General features: G+C 38.0%; 1 protein-coding gene across 1 annotated transcript; it reads right to left on the bottom strand.

The window, feature by feature from the left end:
* Positions 1-3,049: 3,049 nt before the first annotated feature.
* On the bottom strand, positions 3,050-12,506 carry LOC120626203. The gene is made up of 14 exons (XM_039893593.1): positions 12,470-12,506; positions 11,013-11,208; positions 10,038-10,110; positions 9,645-9,772; positions 9,159-9,230; positions 8,806-8,889; positions 8,433-8,478; positions 7,799-7,968; positions 7,192-7,259; positions 6,568-6,703; positions 6,129-6,238; positions 5,829-5,922; positions 4,845-4,961; positions 3,050-3,147 (listed from the first exon to the last, which is right to left on the bottom strand). The coding sequence occupies exons 2-14, from the start codon at positions 11,191-11,193 to the stop codon at positions 3,083-3,085; spliced, it is 1,344 nt and encodes a 447-aa protein (XP_039749527.1). The 5' UTR covers positions 11,194-11,208; positions 12,470-12,506; the 3' UTR covers positions 3,050-3,082.
* Between the last annotated feature and the right edge of the window lie 1,551 nt (positions 12,507-14,057).

Raw genomic sequence — 14,057 nt, 5'->3', positions numbered from 1 at the left:
CGGGCGCAGGCGCCAAGTCGCAAGCCATAGGATTGGTTATACTGCACGACAAATCGATAATTTCGACAGTAGCTACGACAAATCGTTCCCGCCATAGCAGGAATTATAAGAAATTATAAGAATTTATTTTAAAAAAATACTAGTGCACTAGGACTTGCTCATATTTCTGCGTTTCCGGATTGTATTCAATAAAAGTGAATAAATTCATTCAAAATATTCGTAATTGTTAATTCTTACATGGAGTAGAAGTAAAACTACAAATTGTTCATATTGAAAAAGAAATTGAAAGAATGTCCGGAATCAGAGATGCTGATTTGGTTTTATCGACTGTTTGTTTTTCCGGGACAAAAGTAACCTATGCCCGTCTCCAAGATGTAAGCTATATATATATATATATATGCAACATTTCACCAGTGTTTTAGGATACCGGTTAAAATGCTCCTCTTTTATTCCCACTGTATCTTCCACGTTACACTTGTCGAGAGCACGTTATGTTATCGCTCCCGCTCATCTCCCTAAGTGTGATAATAGTCTTTAAGACCCACCAACCCGCATTCGAGCAGCGTGGTGGGTATCTGCTGTAAAACCCTCTATCTTGTGAGACAGGAGGCCTATGCCCAGCAATGGGACATACACAATAGGCTGAGGCCGATGAAGAAGAATAATAATATAATAATAGTAATAGTAGAGCTATTCGTGACAAAACTCGTCCGGGGACTTACTATCCCACTGCTTATTTCTGCCGCAAAGAATTGCTATGTTCCGGTTTAAAGGGCGTAGTTGCTGGTGTAATTAAAGGCACACGTACGCCTCATATTGATAGCCCAGTGCGACACTTTGCAGAACGCGTCCCTCGCATACCCTGTGAAATGCTGTCAATTTTATAGGCAATAAGTTTTCATACATACGTAAAAGCTCTGCCTACCCTAACATTTTTGTATGACTCATAAATGCGAAGGATTTTTAATTTTATGGCATCTTTCGTCTTTATGCATACCATGGTCAAAAACTCTATGCACGCCACTGGTTGGGTCATCTGCTTGGTCAATTTTTACTAATAAAAGTAAAACGCAATCGATCATGTCTCAACACATCGAATCGTATCGTACAGTGTAAAGAGAGTAAGGTGGGCTGGTTTTCATTTGATGTTTTTATCTCTTTCATGTTTCAACTTTCAGCTACACATATAAATATACAGCAGGGCATGCGTATAATGGAGTGTATTTGAAATAGCACTGACTCAGCACTGAGTTCGTCTGGAGAGTGCGTGTTAAGTTTGTCTGTTAATAAGTTAAGAAAATTACTTTCATCTACTTTAATGTTTTATAATCCTCTATAAAAAGAACAGTAAGCCTATTGCTTATTATTAAAACACCCAATGTCCATTATATGATATAATTTTTTAAATGATTTTCAAAATAAAGTTGCTTTTTTTTTAAATTCCTTCTGTGCAAAGGTCACACACCAGACATCCACATTCATACCGCCCTATGTGTGGTATCTGTATGAATAAACCCAAACTCATGTCTTAATACCCCTTATTATACAACAGTTTCAATAATAACTATTTTACGTCCAACTACTTTTTTGCATGTATTAATAAGGGGTACAACAGCTGCATTAGTTTATTCAAATATATAAATAAAAAATTTAAAGCCCGACTTTCAATATAGTGTTCATTATTCTACGCTCTTCTCAGGTGGTTATCGGCAAGTGTCCATCCGAAAAAGAAGAAAGTAGATACACTTCAGTCCTTCATGGACTCGAGAGATGCAAAGATACCTCCCGTTTTCTTAATCGTTATCAATAGTTTTAATTGATGGACGGAGCAGATGGCACACCTGATGATAAGTGGACAACCATCGCTTATAAACCTAGCAACACTTCGCAGGGCATGCAAGGACGACTACCTGCAACGTGCCACCCTGTGTCCATCAATCTAAGGCGTAGTTTTTAAGCCTGTGTGCCTTTAATTACACGTGCACCTACGCAATTCAGACCAGAACACAAAATTGCAACAATGCTGCTTATTTGCAGAAATAAGCTAGGTGGTAGTACTTCCTCGGGCGAGATTTGTCAAAAAAAAACTGTCCCATACTGAGTGAGTTGTGTCATCCGCCATTTGTGGCGGCGGCCATCTTTGTACCATTTTCATCAAACATAGCCAACCAGACTAATTCACCTTTCAAACAAAAAAACAAAAACAAAATCGGTTAATCAGGTCAGGAAATACGATGCCACAGACAGACAGGCACAAACCCCGTCGTTTTGGCGTTGGGGGTTAAAAATAAACTACTACGTACTATTTCTGTCTCTTTAAAATCATCTGCTTTCCGGGCGTCCGTCAATATTCAAGGACCACAATTTTTGTCTGCTAATAAGCGTCATCTTTTCAATAATGATTAATTATATAGGTTTGTATTAATATCTAATAAGTACTTACCATTAAATTTTTTCATACCCTATGATTATTTCCTACCATATAGTAATATTAATTTTGACATTAAACGCTTAGCTTAAAATATCAATTAAATTTTTGGCGTTTACCAAAAAACAAGAGTTTTGCATTAAGCCACTTCATTTCTAGAGGTGCGATGTGCCAAAACATCTATATTATTTACCTACATGGCATACATGCTAGGGTTGCCCATATTTATTCGGCTTATAAATGAATAATGCACAACGTAGTTTTAGTACAAAATTTGCTATCTCGCTATTGATGGGTCGTTTTCGAGTATGGAATATCTAAACATCGGAGTAAAATGTATTTTAAATGCACAGTACATTTAGTTAAAGCCCAAATTTGCCTACCATTCCTCAGATATTTGGATTCTCTACAGCCGTACCGAACGTTTGTTAAAAAATCAGAAGTACAGGATTCGCGTCTCTAAGGCTATTAACATTAGGTCAATTTTACTATTACGATACAGAGTTTAATAATAAAAAAGGACTCCTCGATTGCGAGCAGAAAATCTTGTGCCAAGGCTATAGATAAAAAGAGAAGTTAAATATAACAGTTAGGAACTCCTTTATTTACTTTGATCATCACTAGAGGTTATTATGTCGAATGCTTCATCATACTTTATGTCGGTTTCGCTTCGTAACCTGACCTCATTTCCTGGGCTTTCGTTGACTTTCGTAGATCACCTAGAAGCAAAGCAGTTCGGTATCATCAACGACATCTCATCAGTCTAACGAACCTTTATTTATGTATTTATTTGCGAATTTGGGTTAGTATACAGGTCTTAAATATTAGGCATGGTTAGCTCTTAACCTAATTCCGCTTAACAGTATGCAAATCATGTAGGTAAAAAATAGTAAAAATCATGTCAAATTAATGTCACTCCTGATAAAATGGTCGGATTTTTTTTATGATTAATCGTCAAATTGACTACAGAAGTGTTAAAGAAAATGTATATAGTATATACAGTGGGTAAATAATTAAACTTTTGATATTCATGACATTGAGTTGGTGGGTATTTTGATATAAATACGACTGCATTATCCATGCACCTCAGTCCTACTCGAACGATGCAAAGATACCTCCCGGTTACTCCTCGTTTATCAGAAGGTATGAAATGACGATATATTTTGCCGATTAGCGAACTTTGTTACGATGAGAAATTTACCCGACTCAAGTGGGCTTGGAGGCGTTGTGATTGTTGGCCAAGGAGAAAAACCAGCCGAGAAATCTGCGATTAATTCAACTTAAAACAACATCAGAATTTATAATTTTATGGATAAAATAAATCCATAAAATTATAAGATTGGCGCAGTTTGCAGCGACCCTGCTTTCTGAGTCCAAGGCCGTGGGGTTCGATTCCCACAACTGGAAAATGTTTGTGTAATGAGCATGAATGTTTTTCAGTGTCTGGGTGTTTATATGTATATTATAAGTATTTATGTATTATATTCATAAAAATATTCAACAGCTATCTTAGTACCCATAACACAACCTACGCTTACTTTGGGGCTAGGTGGCGATGTGTGTATTGTCATAGTATATTTATATTTATATTATTATATAATACTAGGTGACCCGTGCTACTTCGTCTGCACCAAATTAGTTATCACCGGAAAACACAAATAAAATTACATTTTTTAAAAATGAATCCTAGCTAGATTGATTTATCGCCCCCGAAACCCCATGTATACTAAATTTTATAAAAAACGTTGGAGCCGATTCCGAGATTCCAATTATATATACGAGTATACAATAATTGCTAGTTTAAAGAAAGAAATTATGAGCCTTCTAACTGCTCACATATGGGCATGGTACCCAAAATGCTGGTCGCCGTTTGGCTAAATAAGCACCAGCTGTATAACTAACATATAACTTATTTATTAGCTACCTATAACTAATGCCGTATTTACTCAAGTATTCACAAAAATAATAACTCAATTTTTCACTGGGGTTCATACGTCATATAATCTGCGTGGCATTGGTTGCCAAGCAACGTTTTGTTGGTGAACATTCCATATCGAACTTCGCCAAGGGATAGTTATATATGATAACGAGGTAGGAATTAATGAATAAAAAAGTCACACGGTGTCTTTCTGTATTTTTTTTTTTGTTTCTTACTCACTTTTAAATAAATAAGAACTAGATAATAAACGAAATTAGCATCGAATTTTTGACCATTCAATGATATTGCACACCCTGTGCATTTAATGTCAATAATAGGATTTTTTTAATAAAAATCTTTATCTTTTAATAGTAAAATACATAGAGCCAGTTCGATAAAGAATACAGTTCGGTGGAAGGTGGCCTTATCGCAAAGTAGGTACCGTTTTAAAACGCTGCAAAATACATAGATATCAAAAGACGCAATGGAGGTACCTACCCTTTGCCAGCTGATCCTGCCACTCCTCAATATGCGACGTGAACGTTGCCCCCTTATAATTCCCGTACCCGTCGCACTCCACGTCCGCACCCGTACGGCACTTTTCACGCACACAATCTATAAAAAAAAGTACTTGGAGACCGGTAATCTCAGCAGTACCCATACGATGAAATCTTATAGATCTTGAAATCATTATGCAATTAATCAATTTATTGGTCATCTGCCTCGCACTCACACAAACACATACAGTGCTCTGTTCTGCTAATTCAAATAAGATGGGGTCATGGGCTGTTTCCAGCAGTCCAGGAAAAGAAAAATAAAATCGTCATTAAATGCTTAGCTATAACACTTTCATACTTTATTCTTAATTTCATCATCACTATGTCAACCAATGGGCATCAACTGCCAGACAAAGTTCTCTGTAAAGATCAAAACGAGTCGCATTAAGGCGCTGGACACCAAGTAGCACAAGACCGTGGACTACTTGGTTCCAGCGGCTCCTTACGACTCTTTTAATGATATCTGTCCTCTGAATCATCTATCCACCTTGTCAGGGATCTATAAACGCTGCGTTTACCGGTCACCATTTCTTGAGGCCCCACCGTCCATGTGTTAATCGAGCTATGTTCCCCACCCTTTGCTACTTGAGGTTCTTCTACACATCTCAACATTCCTGATTCAATCACATATAAATACTCATTATGAGACCCCTATAGTTAGCGATCACGTTTCGGTGCGATAAGACATCACTAGCAACACGCGCTGTTCGAAGACTTTGGTCTTCAGACCTTGGAGCATTTTAGACGAAAATATTTCAGGGAGTTTCCCAAACGCTGTTTATCCGAGTTGGTTTCGGTGGTTTACCTATCTTGAAATTGCATATACCTAACTGATAATGCTCATATTCACTCTTTCGGAAAGTCATGACTGTAGTTTTGTTGCGACTCTGACTGGATTTTACTGAGAAGAAGAAAATCTACTAACCGCAGTTCATGTTGGACACTTCAACGCGTGGCACCTTTATTCCATCTATGATAGTGCCGTCTTCTAAGGCACAATAGCAAACGAATCGCCGACACTGTATACAAACACGAGAGAATATATAATTTTTACTAAAATTTAAAAAAAAGATTTATAACAATTTTTTTTCCATCGCGAGTCAACTGTTCTATTGTCTGCTGTAAGTTGTTTAAAGGTGGGGTTCATGCAGAATTAATGACTGCAGCAGCAGATCTTTTTAAAACTTCAACTTTTGAGTCAGTTATATTCTGAACTTTAGCTTACCTGAACTGGAGCATAAAGCCACAGAGGAGTGCATTGTGGGGCGTTGTAATGAAGATGACCATCTTTTCCGTACTTCTTCTTGAAATATTTCAACTCATTCTTGCATGGCTCTGTGAAAAATTTGAATTGTTTGTTTTATTATTATTTTCCGGCGTAACGTAATTATTAAACTCCCAATAATTGACGGACCAAGCTGGTGGTCCACCTAATAGTGACTCGAAACCCAACGCCTATAAACAGGGCATGCTAAGAATGTCATCAACGTGTGCTTGAGTTCCGTCCTTCAGAATGAAATACAGCAATGCAGCTTGGCAGCAGAAGTAAACATTGCGCTAATACTACTTCGGACGAGTTCTGTTATTATTAGTTTCTGTTATGATTCTAGGTCCTGCTTCTAAAATCAATCTTCTAAAAGTATCACAAAAATAAGACCTCTAACCTTTAGCCTCTAGGAATCTTTGGTCACGTTTTCTCCTGAACCCAGCGGACACCTGGACGGTGTGTATGTCTTGGCAGAAGCCCTGTCTGCACACCAGGCCGTCATCACAGCCCGGCTCTAAAAACTCTTCTTCTACCTTTAAGTCACAAGTTATTAATCTATCAAATAAGACTATATTAAAACATTTAATTCTTGGGGAATCATTGAAGGAAACAAGGAAATGGTAAATGGAAAACAATCGCATATAACAGAGCAAGCAAGTACCGCAACAACCTAAGGCATAAGTGTTAGGTAAGCTTGACGTGCCTGTATTTATATCGGTTACTTCGCCCTTCAAACTGAAACTTAGCGGACGAGCTCGGTCACTGTAAGCTCTACTACCTACAACCAAAAACTGAATGAAGAAAACAATAAATTACGTTTATTTATTGCTTTAATCAAAGTAGGTAAAATAAAATAGGTAATAAATTAAAATTTTGTTTTTAGTAGTATTAATCGATGAGTTAGGTTTTTAACAGTTCGTCTACCCGGTAAAAACAGTTTTGCAGCAGCCACTGTTTATGAGGCTACTGCAGTCTTTTCCACTGTTATAAATCGTGGGATTTAAATATAAATATTTTTTACCTCGGTTTCCTTTGTTCCATTAATGTGGTGGACAGTCTTCTTGAATTCTGCACATTTCTGATTGAGTTCTACAGACGAAACATAACAAGTTTATAGTACCTAATAAAGAGCAAAAATGCGAAGAAAAGAACAACATATTATAAATGATAGTTTGAAAAAAAAAACTTACTACTGGCCTATTTTTTCAGCAACTTTAAACGTGTACACTTCCAGTTTGTAACTCTACAAAGGGTTTACAGGAAAGGAATTTTACTTGGCCGGCCGGAAATTGGCTGTGTAAGTTTGTGCATTTACCATGTACTAAATGCATGTCTTAATGCGATCCGACTTTAATCAAAATACTTTATTCATGAAGACCTATCAGTATCACAGGCATTTTAGTGCATTCATATATTCGTTTTCATTATTTTGAGATGATTTCAAACGCGCCTAGGTCTAAGAAGAGCACCAACAAACTTTTTTTTCCCCATTTGTTATTAACTTAACTTCAGTTCCTGAGATGGGGATAACAAAAAAAAGTTTGAGGTGGTAGGGTGATTTCCCTAAATGACCCAAAAATTAATGGTCGCCAGGTAGGTCGGTGAAAACGACAAACATGTTCACTTACGGTGGTAGGTGCTGCATCTACCGCAGCAATTACACTGCTCCTTATCGGGCAGGAAGGCTCCGGCGGCACACTCTGACTCCTTCACGAGCCCACCTCGACATTCGAGCCCTCGGCACGACACGGGACAGTCGCTTCCTTCTGTTGGAGGCTCGAATCGGTAGCTGCGTCGGCTTACAAGAGAATTAAATATTAATAATATATAGATTTCAAAAAAACCACGGCTTTCAAAGTAGTGAAAATTATTCTGCTAGCCAAGCTCTTTCATTTGATACCAATCTTGAGGGATCTATATCTAATCGTCCATTTAGTGGCGGCGGCCATATTGCACCGATTTCGTAAAACGTTGCAAAGAACACTCCCGGCTAGTTCACCTTTCAAATTATAAAAAAAAAACAAAATTGGTGCGTCCGTTCGGGAAATACGATGCTACAGACACACACGTGTTTGACGTGCCTATGTGTGTGTGAACACATAGACACGTCAAACTTGTAACACCGCGTCGCATGAGCGTCGGGGGTAAGCTCGACTACAACTACACAAAAACCCCTCCTTCTACTATTTGATCATAATAAATAAGGGTCATTACATACGTTAACGGTCGTGTACTAAGGCATCATGAACTTTGATTACTTACATATTCAATGTTTCACTCGGCAACGGAGGTACAGTAACAGGCACACCTGAAATTATAAATGGAGGATCACGAAAGGTTGAATGTCAGCGTAATGCAATGTACGCTAGTTTCAGATGATCCAAGACTGCCGTAATTATTCTATGAAAGATGAAACCTATACCCATTAGTTAAGGCTAAATAAAATGACAAGGATTCTGTCACCGCATAGACTCTGTCTCTTGCTTCTGATGACCCAAAAAGAGATTGCAGTCCAAATCAATTTCTCGTATAAAAGTTGAGATCTATCGTCAGGATTCTAAGTAAGGTTGATGTCGATGGAGGTTAATTGAGGTTAAGGTTGATGGTTATAATTTAAAACTATAAAGCCTCTTACATCTCCTTAAGATTTTGTCACAGCGCAGTGCTCTATACTCTTGTTCTGGATGACCCCAATAAGGATTGCAGCCAGCTCTAAAATCTGCAACGATTTTTTTATAATTGATATTGTTCCTGAAGGACAGTTAGTTTGTTTGTAAAGTAAAACAAATTTATGATATTACTTAGTTACTGATCTTAAGCTGTGAAGTGACAGTGGCACTGGACCGGGCATATAGATCGTGCGGGTGGCAAGGAAATGGAATGGTGTCCGGAGAGGGTGGACTTGTGTGGCGTGTGGAAATTTCTTGTAAAGACCTATCTATGTTCAGCCGTAGACGTTTATCTGTGGAATAGATAAAAATCACTTACCGATGGTTGTGACAGGCAAGAATTCGTCAGCGTCAAAGTTGTACTCGTCTTCCACACATGATTGGTCCAGTTCTACGAAAATACAAGAAATAAAATTAATGAACTGAAAGAATAATTTAAAAATTCAGGAGAACTGAAGAACCGAACTTCTTAGGGCACCAAACACACTCTGCATGCCTCCTGTAACACAGTTAAAACTAACGCAGGAGACAGGGCTTCACACTAATGAAATTTATACGTTTTTTTGATTAAATAAAGATATTATTATGAATATTATTATCTATTTTCAGCAACGTTGCTGGCAGTTGCTAACCGGTGGCGACCCAAGACTCAACTGAATTACCTACTATAAAATAGATCAGACTGGCTGGCATGGCAGGGGACATTTTCTCCCCGGGGAAAGGGCAAATTATTTCATCTTCTCCTATAGGTTTTACCACTGACCGAGCGTAGTAGGCCGTAATTGATTGATAATGATGATTATACCTCTGTAGAAAACGCACTCGTCACAGCAGCGGCACTGCGCGTAATCTGCTGGGATGAACATGGCCCTCCACCGGCCATACTTCCGGTCGCAGTACGTACTAAACTCCGATGGGAACACCTTGCGTTCTCTAGAAATGCAAATAAATAAATTATATATGTACATGTTTTGTACCGACGGCAGAACTGAACTACACTTGTCCCCACCTCTCCTCTACCCGCGTTTCGTACGAGGCGTCTAAGCGAATAACACGCACAACGAAAAGCAGCCTCTTCTATGCTACTACTAACATCTTCTGCGATCACACACATCTTTTAGACTTCCATTGCTGGAAAGTTCTTCTGTATTACATAAAATATATATTATAATGTTAACCGGTATCAACAACATCTCACTTGCATGAATCACGGAAGAGCTCGCATTCAGTAAAGTTGTTGAAGCGGGGGCATTGGGGGCACAGCTGGAAATCTGTAAAAACACTTTTTAAACTAAAAGTTTCAAACAATCTAAAGAAGTTTAAGAAGTATTTGTAGTTGCCGGTGTTATTACAGGCACAAAGTGGCGTGCACTTCATACATGCACAAAAGCACTGCCTACCCTAAAATACATATATAACTGCAGGCACATGTGGCTTAACACCTACTCATCAGGTTGATGGACGTGTTCCTTGTATGCCTTGCAAAGTGTAGCTCAGTTTATAGGCGATGATTTTCCACATTTTAAGTATATTAAAAAAAACATAAGGAAACAATGTCAAAATCAAAGTCAAAGTCTAATATTTTTTTATTCAAATAGATGGAACTTTAGATGCGTACATTACATGTAAAATATGACATGGAAATGAGTTGATGACGATAACTAAGTTCGTCAAATTAAAACTAAAGTTACGTGGGTTCCAAACGCGCCCTGGTCTAAAAAGAAGCCCACAACAAACTTAGGCCGGTTGTTTTGTTATTGACATTTAAAACTATTAAAGAAGCAACCTGGTTAGAACAATAATTTACACCCAAGCATTTTTATCGTTGACATAGTCCTTAATACTATAATAGGACTTTTATATAAGATTACGTTTAATACAAACTTTAAACTTTTTAAGAGACATCTCCAAAATATCAATTGGTAGTTTATTGTTAAATTTTATACAACTTCCTTTAAATGAATGACTTATTTTATGTAGTCTAGTATATTGCAATGAAAGTTTATTTTTGCTTCTAATGTTCAAATTATTGCAGTCACATTTTCTACATTAAATTTTCGAATATGTATTGGCTGAAAACTGTCATTATCTTAACATCTTTAAATTTATCTCTCAATGACTCACTCGGACCCATTTTATCGATCGCAAATCATATTAAAAAGAGAATTCTTACCATTATTACTCCTACAAATCGGTCTGACAGTTCGTCTGGTAGGTATCTGCACCAACAGTTTCTCCGGGCTACTCATCTCGCATTTCTCGTAATCTATGTTGGCATCGTTGTTTCTTACCAGCGATAGGATTTCAGTTTCCCGCCAGTACTCGCTGGTGTCTTTGTCGCGGTCGATTAGCATTATGAAGGGAAGAAACTAAAAAGTAGGTACATGTTAAAATACCGCAGTTGGTGGCAATAACTATTGACTACTATCCGCATAAGAAGAGCACGCCATAACTCAGAAAGCAATCAACGAGAGAGGGTTTAAAAAATATATATCAGAAGGATGTAAGTTGTGCTGTGTAGCCACTTAGAACGCCGACGCCTACGCTTGGAGCCTACGCCGACATAGCTCAAATATAACCAAAACAATATATATAACCAAGCTTGGAGCAGTTGAATATTTCGGTAAAGAAATTAGTAGTACAGGTACCAGTATTGAGCTAGGAAGTTGGGATTGTATGGGTCATACACGTCTCGGAAAGAACGGTCCCGCGTTTTAGAAATAACGTCATCCATAACAATATTACAAATGTGAAAGTGTGTTTGTTTATTTGTTTGTGTATCATTACTTTATGCCGTAACTCAATAACCAATCTACTTGATTTTTGGCATGGAAAAGGTTGAAAGCACGGTATGGGGTAACATATGCTTTTTATTCCAGAAAAACAAATGGCTTCCACGAGAGTTGTAAAGGCCGTTATATTTACAATAGATATATTTATAATAGAAAATTAACCGTTATTCTCATAATAGAATATTTTTACGAAAGGCAGAGAAGGCCACCGAGAAGTCGGCAAGGAACTTAGCAGTTGCTCTTTTCCAACTTCTATATATCACAATCAATCTTCTATCTTTCCGTAAAGCTTCTAAGCAACCTAGTCATTAAGAAATTCATCAACTCTTATTTTCATAATTGAAATATCCTTTTAACTATGCATTGTGTCAAACAACGTGGGAGAAAAACTCAAATGTAGGCAAAAGAAGGCTCAGAATCACTAAGCTGGCGGTGGACTGAGCTATGATGAAGTATTTCTAAGAGATTAGTATTAAGGACATCGGAAGAAGAACCAGAGTTACCGAGAAAGTTCAACGAGTAGCAGAGCTGAAAAGGCAAAGGGCCGGACATAGCTGGAAAAACCGATGGACGTTTGTCTGGTAAGCGCAGCGTTGGCAGACCCTGACTGAAATGAAAAAGCGGAACCCAGAAGTCCACAAGCTATGCTCCAAGTTGATGGTCTGTTTCACCTACGCTTAAAACAGGAGCTTGGACTTTGCTGTTTCAATTAAAAGCAAGCACACACAACTCCGAAAAGTAAGAGGTGGGTGCTCGAACGCAGTCCCCCCGAATATAAGGCCAAAGCTCTAACCACTAGGCTATCAACACCAATTAAGTATATAATAAAACCATTTACCCTCAAAGGTTCACTGATAGATTTCTTTGTAATGTTTCTTTTATGATCCAGAGTAATTACGGGGACTTTAGCGTATGCACACACTATATTCGAGGGGCAGGCGACCAAATATGCTAACTGGAATAAAATTGAGAATTTCATTTTGATTTTTCTATGTTTTGTTATTTTCTTCTTCTTATTTTAGTTAGTGGCGTTTTATGCTTGCACGGCACAGTTTTAGCGACTATTCGTTAATAAGTAAAATGACATGTGCTAAATTGTGAAATGTTGATGTGTCTAAGTAGGTCTAAGTTATGTCTCCGATTCACTCTTGTCTTCTACATCTTCTTCTTTTGCTCTTTTCTAGAACACTGTAAGAGTTTTTTTTTTGTTTGATCTGCATGCCTTTGAGTTCTTTATAATGGTCGTGTGAAGTCTACTAATCCGCACTTGACTAGCGTGGTGGACTCCGGCCTAAGTCCTTCTGATTCTGAGAGAAAACCCGTGCCCTGTAGTGAGCCAGTAATATGATCATGATGATGGTGATGAATGATGAATAGACGGGTTAATATTCTCATATAGAAGTATCTAGATATAATCTGATGAGAAATTTGGGCTGTTTTGTGATCTTTTGGGGCTTACAACTTCACACACTGCGGTACCCGGACCTATGTGGTTCATAAAGACGACATTCTTACAACCATCAGGCCTTCGTACTTATACTAACAATGAGTATATAAACATCCTGATAATGATCGTGCTAATCTTTATAAGGCTGGCAGTACACGTAAGATTCTGATTCGTGATACACATTCGGTTTTTGAGTCCATCTTTTTCTGTACTCATCTCGTTTCTAGCGTCCACGTTCGAAGAGTGAATAAAAAGGTGGAAAAAGGATAAAATATTCGACGACAGCCGCCGGTCCGTACGATCGCTATGGTTTTAAGTGATACGTCTCAGGTCAGGGGTATTTTGGGAATTTATAACTTCTGAATTTTCTCTGGTCTGGTCTGGTGGCAGGCTTTGGCCGCAGATGTCTCTGTCGTCAGGGTGGTTACTTAACACCCTGCCGACAGAGCCGCACTGCTAAGCGATTTAGCCTCCCGGTACGCTAGGAGTGAGGTTTTATTACAACTGTCCCACCTCTTATAAAAATCCGTGTTTGGGTTACTTAAATGTACGTTGAGATGAAATAAAACATATTAGTTTTCATTAAATCTTTTATTATTACAAGAATGTTAAGAGTATTGTAGGTTTAACCGTTGGCTATGGCAGTGAAGTTATACTGTTTAGGTAATTTATGGTTTACAATAGGTAAAATAGCCGAAAAAAAGCAAGTCACAAATGAGAGCAAATGAGAGATAGTTTTTAGAAAACTCATAGTAACAAGTATAAAGAAGATAATTTTGAATGTAATAACCCTTTATTCGGTACGACACCGGCAACCACGCTTTTCAGACTGGAATACATGAATGCTGCTTAGCGGTAGTTCTTCCCCGACCGAGCTCTGTCACAAAAATCTCTACTATTACTAAAATCTACTACTACTTCTAGATGCAGTAGTTCAACGCCACTAGAACCCTTACTACCGAGTTCAGTAATGTTGCCT

Source organism: Pararge aegeria, chromosome 1 (genome assembly GCF_905163445.1).
Source record: "Pararge aegeria chromosome 1, ilParAegt1.1, whole genome shotgun sequence".
Lineage (NCBI taxonomy): Eukaryota > Metazoa > Arthropoda > Insecta > Lepidoptera > Nymphalidae > Pararge > Pararge aegeria.
The sequence above is the reverse complement of the archived record's forward strand: the minus strand, read 5'-3'. Positions and strand labels throughout refer to the sequence as shown.